The following is a 21527-nucleotide window of genomic DNA, read 5'->3' as shown; positions in this document are numbered from 1 at the left end:
CTAGCCAGGAAGGATTTTTTAGTACTGTATACAGAAAGGTGGTTACCCTTCCCTTTATATTTATGACACCCAGTATGGCCGTTCTTATGTTAGATATGCCTCGTGTCCTGAGTCCTGAGCGTATAGAAAAAGGAAGTGCCTCTTGATACTACAGCTCAATGTCTAAAATCATGTTAGATGTGTAAGGGGAAGAAACTGTGCTCAGATGCCTGGGGACACGAGCTAGAAAATAAGCTCTGTAAGATAGAAGTTCCAGTATCTAGGGGTGGAGGGAAAAAATGTCAGCAGATCTAACAGTCAGTCACAGGAACTTATTTTCCATAACCAGCAACAAGGTAATTTGATTTCTTGAAGGAGCACCAAACTTCTAAAGCAGTGTAAATATATTAAAATTTCACTCAGCAAAATTCATTCCATCTTTTGACTGACACAGAGAGAGAGAGAGAGAGAGAGATCTGCACATACATATGTGTATAATCAATTAAATGAAGACATTATTCTGATAATGTCAAAACAAAGAAGTCAAACACTCACGCTACAGTACGCAAATAGTTTTAATGACACTACTGTCTGCCTGAAGTCTTCACTACCTAGTTGGGTACAATGTCTACAGAAACATCATACCTTGTGTCCCAAGACATCTACAAAATCCCATGCCTACCATGTTTCATAGCAAAAACAAAACAAACAAACAAAGAGTAAGCTTCTAAGAGGGCTGGTGTTAGCTGCAGAAGAAAATGAAATGTAATATATGGTCTGACAGCTGACTGACAGTAGTAACAGAAAGCAGAAGAACAGCAGACATTTTAGCACAAAATGATTTTCCTAGAATTGCTATCTTAGCAGACTCTCATGCAGACAAACATAGTTTTAACATGCACAGACTTCTTCTAGGCAAAATGATTAGGTCCAGCAGGACTGTACTGCATGCTGTATGCTTTTTTCATGGATCATTTCCCCTTTTTTAAAATCAAATCTAAATAGTGCACAATACAACTTTATTGTGTATGGCATCTTTCACACAAACAATGTATAAAGTTAAATGATACAAAGTTAATGTAAAAATATCTGCAATGGTGGAGGGGGAAGGAAATTAAGAGATATAGACCAAGGAGCAAATGTCTTCAGCTGATAAATGAAACTAGACAGGGAGGCAGAAGGATTTAAGAAGTCTGTTCCAAATGATAGAGCTTCAGGGGACAAGGCCCCAATACAAACAGTGGTGAGTTTGTATGAAGAAACAGAGGAAGCTGAAGGTGGTCAAAAAAAAACAAAAAAACAAAAAGGAATAGTGGGATGATCATAAATGAGCTGGGAAAAGGGATAAACAGTGAGGTGGCAAAATTTTCAGATGATACAAAATTATTCAGGATAGTTAAGTCCAAAACAGACTGAGAAGAGTTACAAATGAATCTGACAAAACTGGGTGAGTCAGCAACAAAAAGGCTGGTGAAATTCAATGTTGAGAAATGCAAAGTAATGCACATTGGAAAATATAACCCAAACTATACATACAAAATGATAGGATCTAAATTAGGAGTCATTGTAGATAGTTCTCTGAAAACATCTACTCAATTTGGAGTGGCAGTCAAAAAAGTTAACAGAAGGTTGGGAATCATTAAGAAAAGTATAGATAATAAGACAGAAAATATCATATTGTCTCTATATAAATCCATGGTACGCCCCTATCTTGAATACTGCATGAAGATGTGGTCGCCCCATCTCAAAAAAGATATATTGGAATTGGGAGAGGTTCAGAAAAGGGCAACAAAATGATTAAGGGCATGGAACAGCTTCCATATGAAGAGAGATTAAAAAGACTGGGAAGTTTCAGCTTGGAAAAGAGATGATTAAAGGGGGACGGTGTGGAGAAAGTTAATAAGAAATTATTTACTCCTTCACATAACACAAGAAGCAGAGGTCACCCAACAAAATTAATAGGCAGCAGGTTTAAAGAAAACAAAAAGGAGTACTTCTTCAGGTAATAAGCACTCAACCTGTGGAACTCATTGCTATAGCATTTTGTGAAGGCCAAAACTATAATGGGGTTAAAATAGAATTAGATAAGTTCATAGAGGATAGGTCCATCAATAGCTATTATCCAAGATGGTCAGGGATACAACCCCATGCTCTGGGTGTCCCTGGCCTCTGACTGCCAGATGCTGGAAGTGGACTGTGGGAATTAGGTGCTTAAACCTGATGAGAAAGGAATCCAGTGGAGAGGAAATTGGCATGACACAGTTAGAGTGGTGGGACAGGAAGGTGCTTGTCAAAGTAACTTTTTTTTTTTCTTTCAAATGACCGAACAGCAAGGAGATGATAACAAAAGGATGTTAGATAGGAGGAGATACTCATAGCAATTCCACAGTTCAGGTGCAGAGATCAAAGAAGTGTTGAATAAAGACATTGTTTGAATTATTTTTTTCATAAGGAAATTTGCCAACTATCTCATCAACACCCTCAGGAACTTCAGTTCCTGCAACACTCCTTACGAACAATTGCACAGAGAAAGAATTTGTCTGTAGAGAAATGGGCCACTGCATCCAGATGATCCAGAGATGTGATTTCAGACCTGACTGCTCTGATAAGTCTGATGAGTCCTCTTGTGGTCAGTGAACTAATTATTATGATGTACTAACACATTAATTCTGGGATATTAAAATATTTAATTATTCCATATCTTTATTTGCTATTCTGTATTTATGTCCTGGCATTAATCTTCATGTAAGCTTCCCCAAAGAAAAACTAACCTTCAGCTTTGTAGTATGGGAATCTGAGATGTTATGCATCTTCAACCTTCCAATGTGCGGACTGGAATTTGACACTTCATATTTCAACTCAAATTACTTACTCAAAAGCTTATATCACTTAGTGTTTAGTTGCAATACATAGCCATTTTTAAAAAAAATAAATATAGTTTCTGAAATTAACTGAACCAGTAATTACTGCTCATCTTTTTAAAGCAGCAAGGCAATTGTTGATGAGCAAGAAAATTAAGATAATATGACATTAAGGGAAAAGTGGATATAGCCAGAAGAGTTACAAAGAAGTAACTTGTTGGTTGCTCCTGGTGGATTTCTAGTATCAAGATACTTAATAATAGAAATCAAACTGTTGCTTTATATTTGTGCCTTAAAATATAGTCCTTGATAATCCTGGTCTGCTAGTTCACAAGAGGAAAAGTATTTAGACTACCCCTTCAGGACAGGAACTGTGTCTATATTAGAAGTGTGGGAAACCAGAATTTCGAGGTTATTGGAAGTTCTTCAATTTCCAAATTTGTTTTCATTCTGAATTTGAATGAAACATTGAATTTCAAAAATTGCCACAAAACTACATTTTTTTAAAAAAATTATGTTTAATCAAAACTTTTAGTTTTGATTTCCACTTTCAAAAAAAATCATAATACAAAATAAAATTGTTGTCATGAAAAGCAGTTTCAAAATTGGAAACATTCGGTTTTGAAAATGTTGAAATGGAATGTTGTGATATTATTGAATGCTTCATTTAGATCTTTTTCTAAATGACATGTTGTTGAAATCAACACATTCCCATGCACAATTTTGATTTCAGTGAAAGAGCATTTTCCAGCCAACTCTAGTCTAAATGTTTGTTCAGCACTGAATACAATCAGCTGTTGTGTATCACCATAGTATAAATAAATAATAATAAATGATTTTTTAAAATTATTAATACTCAAGAAACTTCCTTGAATATAGCAGTTTCTTCAAAATTATTTGATTTTAATTTCACCAATCTCTTCAGTTTTTTCCTATATAGATTGATTATGAATATTAAAAAATTAAGATATTGCATGCTTATGATTGGTCAGCCAAATCACATGATATTGTTTTTCTTTCTTGATTAAATGTGTGAGCATTTATAAAGTGAAATATTTTGTTTGTGTGTGTATGAATATAAAATATATTGTCCACAAATACACTCACATGTGATTTTGATATCTATTTTCTGTTAACATTTGTTTCAATAAAACATTAGCCACTGAGTGTCCATGGTAAGTGAACCCAAATGGAAAAAGTGGAAGTGATTTACAAATTCAAATATTGATGGACATTTTCATGCAGTATTCATCCAGCTTTAGTTACTGAGGAGAAACACTGAAGTGAAACTTCAGCATGAAGCAGAGCTCACTGGGTAGAACAAGTTTTTTCTCACAAATTCACTTTGTCTGTCTTCCAAGTCACCCTTCATCTCTTCAGGGGGATAAATGCTATGGAGAATACTGCTTAATCTACTGCATGCAATCTGAAGTCTGCAGTTGCCACAGAAATAAATGCAATTCATCGCTTAAATGGCAATATCTGAATATGCCTGAAGTACGTCCTGCAGGCAGCAATCTGTGCACAGAAGAGTGTTATCCACTGTCAATTGCACTTTAAAGCATAATATTTATAAAATATGTAAAACTGTAAAAGAGTATGTGTGATAGTTTAGACTGTGCCTCTTCTTACTGTCAGAAAGCATTATTAACCTTATAGATAATTAGGCAGAGACATTGGTTGTGGTTAGCTTTACTGTAACTTTTTAAACTAATAAAGCTGCTCTGTTATCCCCCCCTTCATTCCCCAACCTCTAGTCCCCCAAAGAGGTTACCCAGGACAACATGTTGTCTCACACATTATAACTTACTAATACAGAGATCATCTAAGGCAGGGATCGGCAACTTTTGGCAAGTGGTTCATCAGGGAAATCCGCTGGCAGGCTGGGATGGTTTGTTTACCTGCAGCGTCCGCAGGTTCGGCTGATCGCAGCTCCCACTGGCCGCAGTTCGCTGTGCCAGGCTAGTGGGGGCTGCGGAAAGGGGCGGCTAGCACATCCCTCAGCCCGTGCCCCTTCCCGCAGCCCTCATTGGCCTGGAATGATGAACCGTGGGCAGTGGGAGCTGCAATTGGCTGAACTTGTGGATGCTGCAGGTAAAGAAACTGTCCCAGCCTGCCAGCAGATTTCCCTGACAGTCCACTTGCCAAAGATTGCTGATCCCTGATCTAAGGCTTGGTCTACACTGAGCGAAGTAGTTATAGTGACCTAGCACCCAGAATAAACAGCGCTGCTTTGATGGGAGGGCTCCTCCTGGTGACATAGCCACTACCTCCTGGGGAAGTGGAGTAACTATGCTGATGAGAAAAGCTCTCTCATCAGCATAGGTAGCATCTTCAATAAGTGCTACAGTGGCACAGCTGCAGTGCTGTAAGTGTACATGAGCCCTAAGCAGCACCAACCTTTACAAGCTGCATGGATTAGCAATACAACTTTCACATTCCCCTGTAGAATCCTCAGAGCGGTCCCCTGAACTAAACTGTGCTAATCTGTTTGAAAGTCCTGGAACCTGCACCACAAGGCAAATTTGGAGTTTCTATAAAGTATTTTGGAAGTTACACTGCAGTTGATCAGTTCCCTAAGTAATGGAAATGACCATTAGTAAGGCTATGTTTTAGACACAGTTATTTTTAGTAAAAGTCACAGACAGGTCACAGACAATAAACAAAAATTTACAGCCCGTGACCTGTCCATGACTTTTACACCTCAACCCCAATATAACGCTATCCTCTGGAGCCAAAAAATCGTACTGCATTAGAGGCGAAACCGCATTATATCAAACTTGCTTTGATCCACCAGAGTGTGCACCCTCTGCTTTACCGCGTTATATCCGAATTCGTGTTATATCGGGGTAGAGGTGTACTATATACCCCTGACTAAAACTTGGGGAGGGGACGGCTTGGGGCGGAGGGGGGCAAATCCGGCACTGGGGGGAGGGAAGTGTGGCGTGTCTGAGGCAGGCTCCCTATCCAGCGCCTGAGCTCCATGTGCTGCCTCCGCTCTGCCCCAAGCTCTGGTTCTGCAGCTCCCATTGGCGGGGAACCACAGCGAATGGGAGCAGTAGGGGCAGTGCCTGCCAGCACAGGGAGCTAGAAGCTGAGGGAAGAGAGTTCCTGTAGCCCTCCCACGGAGCCCACCCTAGATAAGCGCTGCCCCGCACCCCAGCCCCCAGCCCTGAGCCCTCCCACACCCAAACTCCTGCTGTTGGAGGGTGGGAGGATGAGACTGCCCCAGCAGCAGCTGATGTGACTGGCCCAGTGGTTGTCTGAGCTGCTCAGGTGGCCCCCAGGCGAGGCACACCGGCCGCTGCAGAAGTCACGGAAAGTCACATAATCTGTGACCTCCATGACAAACACAGAGCCTTAACCATTAGCTTCTGTGTGTGGGGACACTGAGTGGGACAGGGCAACTGGAATACTCATTTGTCCCATCTTCAGGAAGGGATCAGGTAAGGCACAGAAGGCTGAAATACTACCCAAATAAGGCATTCAGATATGATTTGGATTACTAAAATAAAACTAATTTGCTTTTTGAGTTCCCTTCATAAAGTTGCTATCACACTGATAGCTAATGGCTTTTACACTGATATCTTCGCATATGACGTCACCAGAGGAAATAGGTCCTTTTCATATATAATATGATCTGATGTTAGACACCAAGGTGAATAATGATTTTTCTCCCCAGATTAGAATTTATTCCTTAGCCAATAATATAGCGAGTAGAATTGGTATTGTGACAATAGGGGAAAGCCATGCTTATTGATGCTGTATAAACACTCATTAAAGAAACTAAACTGCAATTCTTTTATACCCAATTGTTCACTAGACCCAACATCAACAGTCTGATCATTCCCATTTAGTAGATATATACTAAATATTCTAATTTTTTCTTGTAAAGCAGTGGAAGTTTGTGATTTTGAAGGTGAAAATTTATGTGAATGGTATCAATCAGTAAGAGAAGTGGCAGCAGCAACTGTTTCAGTCCATTCCACTAGTGCATTCCAGTGGGGCCTTGGAAATGGAGCAACCGTGCATCCTGGGGAAGAAAACCACAGGCCATCAACTGATCACACAATGTGAGTAAGATGTTCACACCTACACACGTACCTCTTGGGACTGTATATGGTTAGTCAGCTATGGCACTTGTGAATTCTGCTGTCATTTGCTCATTAGTGTTAGTGTTAAGTTATTCTAGACCTGTACTGCCCTAAGAGCAGAATTTGGCTCAGTGCATGTGAAAATTGAACTCTCTCCTAACATATAAATGTCTTGTATACCATTAGCAGGGGAGGAGAATTGCTGCCCCACCATGTCCTGCACAATGCTGAGTTTTCATCTCCAGCAGTACTAGCTCTGAGATGAGCCAGCCAATCAGTATTCCTGTAGGGACCAGAGAGTGAGCAATCATGCTTAATGCTTAGAGTCAGGTGCCTGAAACCAGAGCCAGGGTCAGAGTCAGGTGCCAAGCCAAAGGTCAGAGATGGAGTCAGGGTCAGGGTTAGGATAGGAGCAGAGACCTGGAATAAGGCAGGAAAGCAGGAACTGGCAATAGAAAGGGTTCTGGGATAAGAAGGCCAGGAACCAACAACAGGCAGGGCTCAGGAATCAGGCAAGTAGGCAGGGTCCATAGCAGCTGCCAGCCAGCCAGGCACAGCTTCCTGTGCTTCTTTCTGGTTTAAGTAATGTGTCCCTGCCACTTGGGGGACATCTCCTCCAAACAGAAGCTTTGTGGGCCCTCTGTGAGCTACAGCTTCACTATCCCACTTTTCCACATCTTCGGGTGAGTGGCTAGGTGGTGGTCACAGTCTCAGTCCTGCCTGGGGGCTCATGGCCCAGATTCTAGGGCCTGGATTACGAGCTGATCTGTTACATCTGAGAATACAGATGGAAGCAGACATGGGCAGCATGTATAATAGGCCAGGGGAAGCTAAGCCTTCTCGAACCCGGGCTGTGGCTCCGTCCTCGCTCCCCTTTTCCCCGAAAGCTGGTGGGAGCTCAGCTCTGACCAGTGGCCTGGAGCTTTGTTGGCTGGCCACTCAGGCTGGCCAGAGGCCTGGGGCAGCTCAGGTTGGATCAATGCTTGTGCCAGCTGGTGGCCTGGGGGCTGAGCCAGTCCACGGCCTGCCGGGCGTCATGGCAGCTGGTGGCCCAGGATTGGGGTGGCTGGGACAGACGGGCCAGTGCTTGGGCCAGCTGGTGCAGCTAGGGCAGTCTGGCCAGTGGCCCAGGGATTGGGAGAGCTTGGGTGGTGGGCTGGTGCTTGGGGCAGTTTGGCCAGGGCTCTTCTGACAGTAGGATGGAGGGGGGCCTCGGGGCCCTGGCAGGCAGGTGGGGAGATGGAAAGGGAGGGGGAGGGGCAGGGCTTTGGGTATAAGGGGTGGGGTAGGGCTGGGCCGGGAGCTAGCCTTCCCGAAGGGGAGGTTCACACACCACCCATTGAAGCAGTGACTCACTGCTTTGAGATTGTGAATAATTTAAGGGTATGCACTAGGGCTGATGATTAACTGCAGTTAACCTCATATGGTTAACTCATTAATTGTGATTAATCACATTGTAAAACAATAGAATATACATTGAAATATATTAAATATTTTTGAGGTTTTTCTACGTTTTCAAATATATCTGTTTCAATTACAACAGAGAATACAAAGTGTACAGTGCTCACTTTATATTTTGATTACAAATATTTGCACGGTAAAAATGATAAAAGAAATAGTATTTTTCAATTCACCTCATACAAGTACTGTAGTGCAATTTTTTTATCACAAAAGTACAACTTACCAATGTATTATTTTTGTTACATAACTGCACTCAAAAACAAAACAATGTAAAATGTTAGAGCCTACAAGTCCACTCAGTCCTACTTCTTGTTCAGCCAGTCGCTAAGAGAAACAAGTTTGTTTACATTTATGGAGGATAATGCTCCCCATTTCTTAATTACAATGTCACCTGAAAGTGAGAACAGGCATTTGCATAGCACTGTTGTAGCTGGTGTTGCAAGGTATTTACTTGCCAGATGCGCTAAAGATTCATATGCCTTTTCATGCTTCGGCCATCGTTCCAGAGGACATGCTTCCATGCTGATGAGCACTTGTTAAAAAAAATAATACATTAATTAAATTTATGACTGAACTCCTTGGGGGAGAATTGTATGTTTCCTGCTCTGTTTTACCCGCATTCTGCCATGTATTTCGTGTTATTGCTGTTTAGGATGTTGATCCATTTTAAGAACACTTTCACTGCAAATCTGACAAAATGCAAAGAAGGTAAAAATATGAGATTTCTAAAGATAGCTACAGCACTCAACCTAAGGTTTAAGGTTCTGAAATGCCTTCCAAAATCTGAGAGGGATGAGGTATGATGCATGCTTTCAGAAGTCTTAAAAGAAAAACACTCTGATGCACAAACTACAGAACCCAAACCACCAAAAAAGAAAATCAGTCTTCTGCTGCTGGCATCTAACTCAGATGATGAAGATGAATATGCATCGGTTCGCACTGCTGTGGATTGTTATTGAGCAGAACCTGTCATCAGCATGGAAATGTCCTCAGGAATGGTGACTGAAGCATCCAGGGACATACGAATCTCTAGCACATCTGGCATGTAAATATCTTGCAACACGAGGTACAACAGTGCCATGCAAACGCCTGTTCTCACTTTCAGGTGACATTGTAAACAAGAAGCGGGCAGCACTATCTCCTGCAAATGTAAACAAACTTGTTTGACTGAGCGATTGGCTGAACAAGAAGTAGGACTGAGTGGACTTGTAGGCACTAAAGTTTTACATTGTTTTATTTTTGAATGCAGGTTTTTTGTACATAATTCCACATTTGTAAGTTCAACTTTCATGATAAAGAGATTGTTCTACAGTACTTGTATTAAGTGAATTGAGAAATACTATTACTTTTGTTTTTACAGTGCAAATATTTGTAATCAAATATAAAGTGAGCACTGTACACTTTGTATTCTGTATTGTAATTGAAATCAATATTTGAAGATGTAGAAAACATCCAAAATATTTAAAGAAATGGTATTCTGTTATTGTTTAATAGCGTGATTAATTGCATGATTAATTTTTTTAATTGCTTGACAGCCCTAGTATGCACTATTGAAGTCCTTAACCACAGTAGAAACTTTTACAAAATTGTTTTCTCTATTGTTGATTGAGATGTTGAACCAAGTTATAAATGTATAATGATGAGACAAATCATCTATCTCAGTGATGCCCGGGCATTCATTGAAAATTATTGGGAAAAGGAGCAAATATTTGTTTCTTTGCTTCATAGTGTTAAACTTTTTCATGATTGTCCATCCAGTAGAGGGGACAATGTATGCAGAGCTGTTTCCCTTTCTTATGCTCATGATATACTGTTCAGTACAACTGAAACTGCTACAGACATTCAATGGAAACTTTGTAAATAATACCTCTCACGTCTGTAATGCAGAAATTCATCATATTGAAAAATAAATCCACTCACTTTGCTCTTTTGTCAATAGATCAATGCCATCAGGATATTGTATTTTATAGTGATAAAATTCTATGAATGTTGTAAGCAATGGCTTATGTGCTCATCTCTAGATATGCAAACATCACTTTTGTTAACAGAGATTCAAAAATGAAAAAAAGGCCTTATTCCAATTTCTAAATTTGTGTACCAACTTGTAGGGCTTTGTGCATGAAAAAACAACAACACCCTGGAGATTAAATTTTAAAGGCTTTAGTTTTGAGAATTTGACCTTAATGTGCATTACATGGGTTGAAAAGAAACAAGTGAGCCAGCCTTTTTCCTCTAAACAGACAGCAACAACAAAACACAAAACCTATGGTCCACATAAGAAAAAAAAATTAGACTGAGAGGAACAGTTTAAAGAACTCAATCTAGTTTTAAGTCTTGTATTCTAGTTGATTGGCTTTTTTCTACATAGTGACTGCTGACCTCAAGTGTTTAATTTGCTCGGATTTTGCTCCTTCATTTTAAAGAATATGGTTGGAATGATGCCTTTTGGGGCAGAATTTGCCATATGGACACGCCAGAAATCTTGAATAGAAGCCTGGAAGGAACTCCTTTATATTGGCTCTTATGTAGGGGAAAGAAAATCTTTTCCTAGTGCTTCATTCCTGTGTGTGTTTCTTATACTCTCTCAAAGGATATTATTGAAGTCAAACTGCCGATTCCAGATAGAATCACTATGATAATTACTAGCTCCCAATAAAAATATTCATTTCATTTGCATAATGAGCAATAATTTGCTTTTTCATTGAGATTTGCTACATTTAGTAAAGAATATGAAATTGTACTTTAAAAAAGACTGTAATTCATTTAATTTATATCAGAATTATAATATTGACTATGCTGAAATATCTCCATTATCTCTCTTTCTGTCTAATCTGTGTGTGACCACACACACAAGTATGCTAGACAGACACATACATACTTCTATTTAATGTTGTATGAAAAAATACTAATAGGTCAGGTATACTTAAATACAAACTTTTTTCAGTGATGTGCAGCTCGAGCTCCAGTCAAGAAATATGGGGTTTCTATATGATCTGAGAGATGTTCAGTAATCTAAATAAAGAAAAAACAAGATTTTCTATCTGGAATGATAGATGCAAGCAGCTCTCTGTGAAAGTAGGAAATAACCATTTATATGTGGCAAGGAATTCAGAACAGAATACCAATGTTACTAATTGCAATAAGAGTTACTATTTTGATGGTAGTTTAAAACTAGATTTATGTTTATTTTTAGTTTCACAGTAATACTGTAGAGCATTCAACCTGACAGCATTGTTAATATGAATATAAGAGAATTACTGCATTTCAGCTTAATATGTTAAGGTTTTTAATGTTAGTAACATTACTATGTTTTTATTGTAAAAAGCCCCATAATTTAACCATAGTTAAAAATTACAGTTTTATTTTGTCATTTTTTTGGAAGCAATTTAGACTTCCTGCTCCCCCGAGTTCCAACCCAGGGCCTTATGAAGCCAGGGGATTCCTCATTAAGGGTTTAAGCACCAATGTTCATTACATTCCCTGGGTCATTTCCTACTGCGAGGTGCATTTCGGGCATCTCCCTGGCTGGCAGCAGTTTGGTGTCCCCGTCAATCTCTGCAGTCATCTGATTGTCCACAGAGTAGCCCATGTCCACAGCTCCTACTGCTTGGAGAGTCTCAGGTGTCTCTACAGGAGCTTGCAACCATGTCCTTCCTCCTCCTCAGCCTGCCCAAAGAGAGCTGGGCTTCCTCCATTTTATCTGTCCCTTCCACCTGGAGCATACACAGCAGAGGTGAGGGGAACCTGTCCCCACTGGCCCAATGCGAAGCACCATTTAACCTGCATGGTGCAGCATTCCAGCAGAATAGCTATAAAGGGTGGAAGCTCTACAATGGAGCTGAGTGAATAATTGATTTTTTTGGTTCAGCCAGCAAATTGAAAATATTCAGTGTGATTCCAAAAATGTTCAGAATTTGTCATCAAATTGGAAATGTCAATTTCAGGACAGCAAATCTATGTATGCATGTATGTCTGTTTATGCCCCTCTCATATAAGTCTTAGCCTTTAGGGCACTTACCTGGGACACAGGAGACCATGGTCTGAATCTGCACTCTGGGGCAAGGACTTGAATTCAGATCTTTTCTTTGCTAGATGAGTACCCTAACCGACAGAGTATCAGCTATTTTGGCGTGGGTGGCTCTCAATCTCTCACTGAAGTTGTTCCATGTCGTATAAATCATCTCAATGGGACTTCTAGGAGCTACTGTCATAAATAATAAGTAATGTATATAGGCTTAAACAAGTGCATAGACTATGCAAGTAGCTAACTAGATAACTGCAGGCCTCATAATTCATCTCCACTTGAGAGAAAATCATTAGTGATATAGCAAAGTCTGTAGAATTAATAGGAGTATTCAGGTACCTTTGGTTTCTACTTTGCAAATATTGCAGATATTTAGGAATCTGTTTCTTCTCTCTGCTGCAGTAACTTTGAATTAGATAATTCATATCCAAATATCTCATCAAAACCAATGAAGCAAAAACAACAAAAAGGATATGAATCCTAAATTCTGAGCTCACATGATAATTATTGTTTTGTAAACAGCTCCCTTGATAACCATATGCTTAGCACATCTGTCTTGCTTCGTGTCTGCTTTTCTGATAGGAGTTATCCAGGTTTGGCATTCAAAAGGTAATAAATAAATAAATAAAAAGAGAAAAATAACCAGAATAAACTTCAGTAAAAAGCAGTTTTTGCAGCAATCAGGGAAGTGATCAGAACCGTTCTAATGTAAGTGGTGATTGGGACTAAGGGGCTGAAGATAGGTGAAAAAATGTCATGTAGTCACACAGGAGTGCAGTCACAAAAAAAATGGGGGGGGGCAGATCAAGAGTCAAGAAGTGTATAGAGTTCAGCTACATTTAGGCGGATAGGATAGGAAAAATTTAGCAAAGACATGTCTCATTTCCCTACTCAGCTGAGGTACCAATGTATTTCAACTTTTTCCTGCATGTCCTACTGCTTATCCTACATGTTCTCTTATGGTGCTTCATTCGGCTAATGTCAATAAATAACAAATGTCAGTACATAACTAAGGCCTGGTCTACACTATGCGTTTAAATCAATTTAAAGAGCGTTAAATCGATTTAACGCTGTACCTGTCCACACTACAACGCCCTTTATATTGATATAAAGGGCTCTTTAAATCGATTTCTGTACTCCTCCCCGACGAGAGGAGTAGCGCTAAATTCGATATTAACATATCGGATTACAGTTAGTGTGGACGGAAATCGACGTTATTGGCCTCCGGGCGGTATCCCACAGTGCACCACTGACCGCTCTGGACAGCAATCTGAACTCGGATGCAGCGGGCAGGTAAACAGGAAAAGCCCCGCGAACTTTTGAATTACATTTCCTGTTTGCCCAGCGTGGAGCTCTGATCAGCACGGGTGGCGATGCAGTCTCAAATCCAAAAAGAGCTCCAGCATGGACCGTACGGGAGATACTAGATCTGATCGCTGTATGGGGAGACAAATCTGTTGTATCAGAGCTCCGTTACAGAACACGAAATGCCAAAGCGTTTGAAAAAAAATCTCCAGGATACACAGCGCTGCGTGACAAGCGTAACGGGAAGCCAGAGACTCAAATGGACGCTCATGGATGGAGGGGGTACTGAGGACTCCAGCTATCCCACAGTCCACAGCAGTCTCTGAAAAGTATTTGCATTCTTGGCTGAGCTCCCAATGTCTGTAGGTTCAAACACAGTGTCTGGCGTGGTTCTGGGAATAGTTCCTCAGTTTTTTCCCCCCCCACCACCACGTGAAAGAAAAGGGAAAGAAATCATTTCTTGACTTCTTTCAATGTCACCCTATGTGTACTGAATGCTGCTGGTAGACGCGATGCTGCAGCAGTGAAGAGCAGTATCCGCTCCTCTCCCCCTCCCCCGTGGTAGACGGTGCAATAGGACTAATAACCGTCCTCATGAATATCTAACATGTTGACATGAGGGCAACATTCCTGGTTACTCCCAGTAGATAGGACAGAACGGCTAATAACTAGCTTCATCATAGCAACTGGGGGCTTCAGCCCCCTCCCTTTCCTGTGTAAAGAAAAGATTCTGTACTGCCTGGACTGTCATAGCAGCAGCATGCTGTGCTCCTCTCCCCCACACCGCTTAATGTCCTGCCTGGACTATCATCGCGCCGGGAGGCTGCCTCCCCCTCATTTTATGTCACTAATCAGTGTTTCTTATTCCTGCATTCTTTATTACTTCATGACACAAATGGGCAGGACACTGCCACGGTAGCCCAGGAAGGTTGGGGGAGAAGGGAAGCAACGGGTGGGGTTGTTGCAGGGGCACCCCCTGTGAATACTGACACGGAGCAGCTGTGCTCTCTGATACACTGGTCCTCTAATACACTTGCCCCTTATTCTAGGCAGGACTGACTCTATTTTTAGAAACCATAAGGGATGGATTGACTCGGGGAGTCAATCCCAATTTTGCTTTTGCGTTGCGCCCCCGGCCGATTTCAGCCAGGGGCACTCATGATAGCAGCGGACAGTACAGAGGGGGAGAGATAACCGTCATTTCATTGCCAGTTTTCTCCGGCAGTAGACGGTACAGAACGACTGGTAACCATCTCTGCTATAATGCAAAAGCAAGTGAATGCTGCTGTGTAGCGCTGGAGTATCGCCTCTCTGTCCGCGGCATCCAGTATACATACGGTGCCGGAAAAAAAAAAAGCTGAACGGGCTCCATGGTTGCCGTGCTATGGCGTCTGCCAGGGCAATCCAGGGAAAAACGGCGCGAAAGGATTGTCAGCTGATGTTTTCCCGGAGGAAGGAATGACTGACGACATTTACCCAGAACCACCCGCGACAATAATGATTCAACCCAGAATTCCAAGGGGCAGGGGAGACTGTGGGAACTATGGGATAGCTACGGAAGAGCTACCCACAATGCAACGCTTCAGAAATCAACGTTAGCCTCAGACCATGGACGCACAACGCCGAATTACTGTGTCTAGTGTGGCCAAATGAAATCGAATTTATAATATCAGTTTTATAAAACCGATTTTAGCTAATTCGATATTATCCCGTAGTGTAGACGTGGCCACAGTGTCACTGTGCTCCCCAAAGCAACCAATTCTGCAAAGGGTGTGGGGAGACGCATGCTGTTGGTCCTACATTTCTTTTCAACTGATTCTAGTAGTAATATATATAAGTAATTTGACAACTGTAGCAATGGATCATAACACCTAGTAACTTATTCAAGAGCATGACTTCAACCTTTTCAGACATCCAGGAAGAGCACAATAATTTTTTGAATGAAGATTTGCTAGAAACATCAGTCAACTATTTCATTTAAATTAAATAATAACTTTAGCAATTTTCACTTCACTGAATTTTGGTTTAATTAGGAATTTTGAATATGGGACTGATTCAAATTTTGAGAGAATGAGAATTCAGATAGTCAGGCTTCAGGAAATTGGGTTTTACCTGTATAATCTTTTTGGACAAACTGCAGCATAATGTTAGCTTTTCTCCCAGGTGGCTAGGGGAAATTTGTGGGAATGTCTTGTTAAAATATTGGTGGAGTATTGTTAACAATTAATGTAGACACCATCTCCACTAGTACCTGGTGCTGTATCTTTACCCTAGTGTTAAGTTCTTGTCTTGTATATTGTTATGTTGATGTATTTGATATGGGAGTTTTAGCAGGACATTCAGTCCTGCCTGTCTATGCTGGAGTGGGCACTTGCAGTGTTTCAGTCAATCCCTGTGATTCCTGGTGGCAGCAACTTCAAGATGGCACAAGCACTTTTGCTTGAGAAGAAATGTATTGGTCATTTAGATGAGACTAGAATCTGTGAGCACTTGACAGACTTTGGGTTCCCAATAATTGATGAGGAGGTGTCAGTACTAAAAGAGGGAAAATAAATTCATTTGCAAACTTAACACCATCAATCTGGGCTTGAACAGGGACTGGGAGTGGCTGGCTCACTACAAAAGCAATTTTCCCTCTCTTGGTATTGACACCTCCTCATCAGTTATTTGGAGTGGACCACATCCAGCCTGACTAAATTGGCCTTCAACATTGATTCTCCATTTGTAAGGTAACTCCCTTCTCTTCATGTGCCAATATATATTTATGCCTGTATCTGTAATTTTCACTCCATGCATGCTGAAGAAGTGGGTTTTTTTACCCATGAAAGATTATGCTCAAATAAATCTGTTAGTCTTTAAGGTGCCACCGGAATCCTTGTTGTTTTCTTAGACAGTGAAGACCAATGAAACTAGAATACAAAGACACCCTTTGTCACCTCTGCATACAACACCAACCAGCACTCAACTATCCATTGCTTTCTCTATCAGATTATTTTTGAACCCCTCAGACGCATTCTTCTCTATGACTTGATGTTCAGGCAGCAAGGATTACCCATGCACCCACAGAAGTAAGAGGCATTGTGGAGTCTTATATCAGAGACCTGAGGACCGTATTGCAGAAGGTGGAAAAATAGATGAGCCTAAAGCAAGCAAGCCAGGAACATGAGAAAAAGAGAATTACATGCCCATCCAGGAAGGAGAAGAGGTGTGATTAAGCAACTGGAAAAAACATCCTGGAAAAAAAAATCTCAAATGTACTTCTTTTTGGAGAAGACCTTACGCAGTAATTAAAAGACTAAATAACTTATCCTTCCTAATACAAAAAGCAAGAGCTGGCCTCTTTATAGTGCTATTCCAGCTGTTTCCTGTGGCTCATAGTGGGAAAGTGGTTTTGGTGAAGGCATTACCAGCAGGTGCTCAGGACCTCAGCAGACTGCAGCCCTCAACAGTCTGTCTGTTCGCAACAGATAGGCCTGACCTAGAGGATGGGAACCCTGCACTCACTGATTTTCTAGATCCAGCTTCAAATGATGACTCCATGACTGATTATGGGACTCAAGCGGGCAGAGCAACAAAGAAACCTGTTTGAGTGGCAGACTGCATGGATTCCTAGAAGTTACTGTTTAAAATTTTTATTTAACTAGAGGGGAGAAAGCTGTAACGATCAATGTAGACAACATCTCCACTAATCGATGGTGCTGTACCTTTATCTTGATGTTAAGTTGTTGTCTCATTGCTGTTGTATTTGATGTGAGGGTTTTAGCAGAAAGTTCAGTCCTGATTGTGTATGCTGGAGTTTGTACTTGTAGTGTTCCAATACCTCCCTGTGATTCTATAAGTAAGTATTACAATATGTCTGGATATGTACTTATCCAGACATATTACAATATGTTCACTCTGGATAACATTTGAGATATCAGTAAAAGCAGCAAAAGCGATGTGTTATGTTTCCTGATACCAAATAAAAAAGCATATTTACCAAAGAGTTTGCTGAATTAAAGTAAAATTTCATATTATTGCAAACTGCAGTAGAATTGCAATTAAAAGAAATCATGCCCATTGTGATTAGAAGCTGTGGTGATATTTTTACTTCCATCTTTATTACTTGAGAGGCAGAGTCTATCCTATTATTTCCTTTTCCCTTTCATAAGGATTTGAGCAGATATGATGAAATGCTAATGAGATGTGGCATGTTCAGACGAGCCACGGAAGAATTGTGAATTAATCACAGCTCTTTGTCAGTCAGAGGCAGCCAAGCTAAAAACTCCAAATGAAAATTCCACCTAACAATTGGAATAATTGTAATGCTATGATCAAAACATGGAATACTTAGTCTTTGCTGCCATTTATTTTACGTCTTGGTTTGTAGGCTAAAGTGTTTAAATCAAATGCTGATAAAAGTAGGAGTTTTTGAATAGATATTTTTAAAGAATGATAACACTGACAGACTGAAACAAAGAAAAGAGAGCTGGAGACAGAAAAAGGGATTATATCCATTAGTAACCTACTAATCTTAGCTCCAGGACTCAGCTATAATGGGTATTTATTTGGCTACAACTAAACTGATCAGTTTTCAGGTTATGCTAACAGCAGAGATTGGCTTACTTGTTTGTGCCAAACTAAGATACATTTGAACCAAGTGAGCCAATTTCTGCTCTTAGCTGAACTTATGCCTCTCAGGTCAATGGGGTTGTGCATGAGTTTAAGTGAGGGACATAACTAGACCAGTTTGAAGATCCATGAACAATACCGATGATAATCCACACAGATGGAAACATTTAAGAATTTACAGAATTTCAAGGTGTGCTCATGGGCATGTTTTGTTCTGGGGGGGACAAGGATTCTAATGTCTCTCTCAAGCAGCTGTCAAAGTAACTCTAGTGACTATGTCAACATTTTATTCTGTTTTATTGGTGATATGATTTGCTGTGCTGCATCAGATCATTGGTCCATCTAGTCCAGTCATGCTTCTGTTTAGCCTACTCTGACTGACTCACTAAAATTGTTATGACTTTCTAGATAAGTTTTCACTCTGATCTTCAACCACATCTACATAGTATTCTACATTCTCTGCCCTTCAATTAATCCTAATCCTCCAAAGATTTGTGCAAGCGTTTAACTTTACACTTTGAGTAGTCCTAGTATCAGAAGGGTAGCCATGTTAATCTGTATTGACAAAAACAGCGAGGAGTCTGGTGGCACATTAAAGACTAAGATTTATTTGGGCATAAGCTTTCATGGGTAAAAAACCCACTTCATCAGATGCATAGACTGAAAATTAAAGATACAAGCATAAATATACTGGCCCATGAAGAGCAAAAAGTTTCCTTACAAATGGAGAATCAGTGATGACAAGGCCAATTCAATCAGTGTGGATGTGGTCTGCTCCCAATAATTGATGCGGAGGTGTCAATACCAAAAGAGGGAAAATTGCTTTTGTAGTGAGCCAGCCACTCCCAGTCCCTATTCAAGCCGAAATTAATGATGTTAAGTTTGCAAATGAATTGTAACTCTGCAGTTTCTCTTTGAAGTCTGTTTCTGAAGTTTTTTTTGTTGAAGGATGGCTACTTTTAAGTCTATTATTGCATGTCCAAGGAGATTGAAGTGTTCTCCTACTGGCTTTTGTATGTTACCATTCCTGATGCCTGATTTGTGTGCATTTATTCTTTTACATAGAGACTGTCCTGTCTGGCCAATGTACATGGCAGAGGGGAACTGCCGGCACATGATGTCATATATAACATTAGTAGATGTGCAGGTGAATGAGCCTCTGATGGTGTGGCTGATGTGATTGGGTCCTCTGATGGTGGCACTAGAGTAGATATGGGAACAGAGTAAGCAATGGGGTTTGTTACAGGGATTGGTTCCTTGGTTGGTGTTTCTGTGGCGTGGTGTGTAGTTGCTGGTGAGTATTTGCTTCAGGTTGGGGGGTTGTCTGTAAGCGAGGACTGGCCTGTCTCTCAAGGTCTGTGAGAGTGAGGGATTGTTTTTCAGGATTGATTGTAGATCATTGATGATGTGCTGGAGAGGTTTTAGCTGGGGGCTGTACATGATGGCCAGTGGTGTTCTGTTATTTTCCTTGTTAGGCCTGTCCTGTAGTAGGTGACTTTTGGGTACCCAGTTCTCTCTGTCAATCTGTTTCTTCACTTCCCCAGGTGGGTATTGTAGTTTTAAGAATGCTTGATAAAGATACTTGCAGGTGTTTGTCTCTGTCTGAGAGACTGGAGTAAATGAGGTTATATCTTAGGGCTTGGCTGTAGACAATGGATTGTCTGATGTGTCCTGGTTGGAAGTTGCAGGCATGTAGATAAGAATAGTGGTCAGTAGGTCTCCGGTATAGGGTGGTGCTTATGTGACCATCACTTATTTGCACTATAGTGTCCAGGAAATGGATCTTTTGTGCGTACTGGTCCAGGCTGATGGTAGGGTGGAAATTGTTGAAATCTGGGTGGAATCTTTGGAATAACCCTCTTCTGACAAGAAAAATGACTACATGACCCCAGGAGGGGGCCCAAAGCCTGAGATTGCCCGAGCCCTGCTGCTCTGAGAGGGAACAGGGGAAGCCCAAACCCAGACTCAAGGGCTTCAGCCGCAGCAGGGGGGCCTATAATCTAAACCCTGCTGCCTCAGGCTTCAGCTTCGGCCCTGCATGGTGGGGCTCAACTTCGGTCCTGAATCCTAGCAAATCTGATCCAGCCCTCTCTGGGGTACTGACCCACAGCTTGAGAACTGCTAGGCTAGACAATCTGTGCCTTTTCCTCATACTGTATCAGAAAATGTTGAGTGCATGTTGCCTCTGGCTTAAATATAAATGCAATATCTGACTGATGAAATATTTTTTTAAAATGCACATCAATTTTTTTTAAAAAATAACTGTCTTAACCAAAAGAAAAAATCGAGACCTAAAGAAAAGTGATAGTAGATCTATAACCAAATGACTGGAGGATAGCTAATGGAACACCAATTTTTAAAAACGGCTCCAGAGGTGACCCCAGCAATTACAAGCCAGTAAGCCTGACTTCAGTACCAGGCAAACTGGTTGAAACTGTAGTAAAGAGCAAAATTGTCTGACACATAGATGAACATAATTTGTTGGGGAATAGTCAATGTGTTTTTTGTAAAGGGAAATCATGCCTCACCAATCTGCTAGAATTCTTTGAGGGGGGTCAACAAGCATGTGAACAAGGGGGATCCAGTGGATATAGTGTATTTAGATTTTCAGAAAGCCTTTGACAAGATCCCTCACCAAAGGCTCTTAAGCAAAGTAAGCAGTCATGGGATAAGAGGAAAGTTTCTTTCATGGACTGGTAACTGATTAAAATACAGGAAACAAAGGATAGGAATAAATGGTCAGTTTTCAGAAGGGAGCTGTACTGGGCCCATTCGTATATAACATATTCATAAATGATCTGGAAAAAAGGGTAAAACAGTGAGGTGGCAAAATTTGCAGATGATACAAAAGTACTTAAGATAGTTAAGTCTCGGACAAACTGCAAAACTGGATGACTGGGCAACAAAATTGAAGATGAAATTCAGTGTTGATAAATGCAAAATAATGCACATTGGAAAACATAATCCCAACTATACTTATAAAATGATGGGGTCTAAATTAGCTGTTACAACCCAAGACAGAGATCTTGGAGTCATTGTGGATAGTTCTCTGAAAACATCTACTCAATGTTCAGCGGCAGTCAAAAAAGCGAACAGAATGTTGAGAATCAATAAGAAACAGATAGATAATAGACAGAAAATAAATATCATATTGCTTCTATATAAGTCCACGGTATGCCCACATCTTGAATA

The 21527-nt window shown here is 40.7% G+C and overlaps 1 protein-coding gene across 1 annotated transcript in view; it reads left to right on the top strand.

Moving 5' to 3' along the window:
- MALRD1 (MAM and LDL receptor class A domain containing 1) overlaps positions 1-21527 on the top strand; it is a 435870-nt gene that overhangs the window by 141686 nt on the left and 272657 nt on the right. The window contains 2 exon segments of the mRNA XM_075061940.1: positions 2432-2608; positions 6736-6913. Coding sequence (XP_074918041.1) covers positions 2432-2608; positions 6736-6913 — 355 coding nt within the window.

This window comes from Chelonoidis abingdonii, chromosome 2 (genome assembly GCF_003597395.2).
Source record: "Chelonoidis abingdonii isolate Lonesome George chromosome 2, CheloAbing_2.0, whole genome shotgun sequence".
Classification (NCBI taxonomy): domain Eukaryota; kingdom Metazoa; phylum Chordata; order Testudines; family Testudinidae; genus Chelonoidis; species Chelonoidis abingdonii.
The sequence above is the reverse complement of the archived record's forward strand: the minus strand, read 5'-3'. Positions and strand labels throughout refer to the sequence as shown.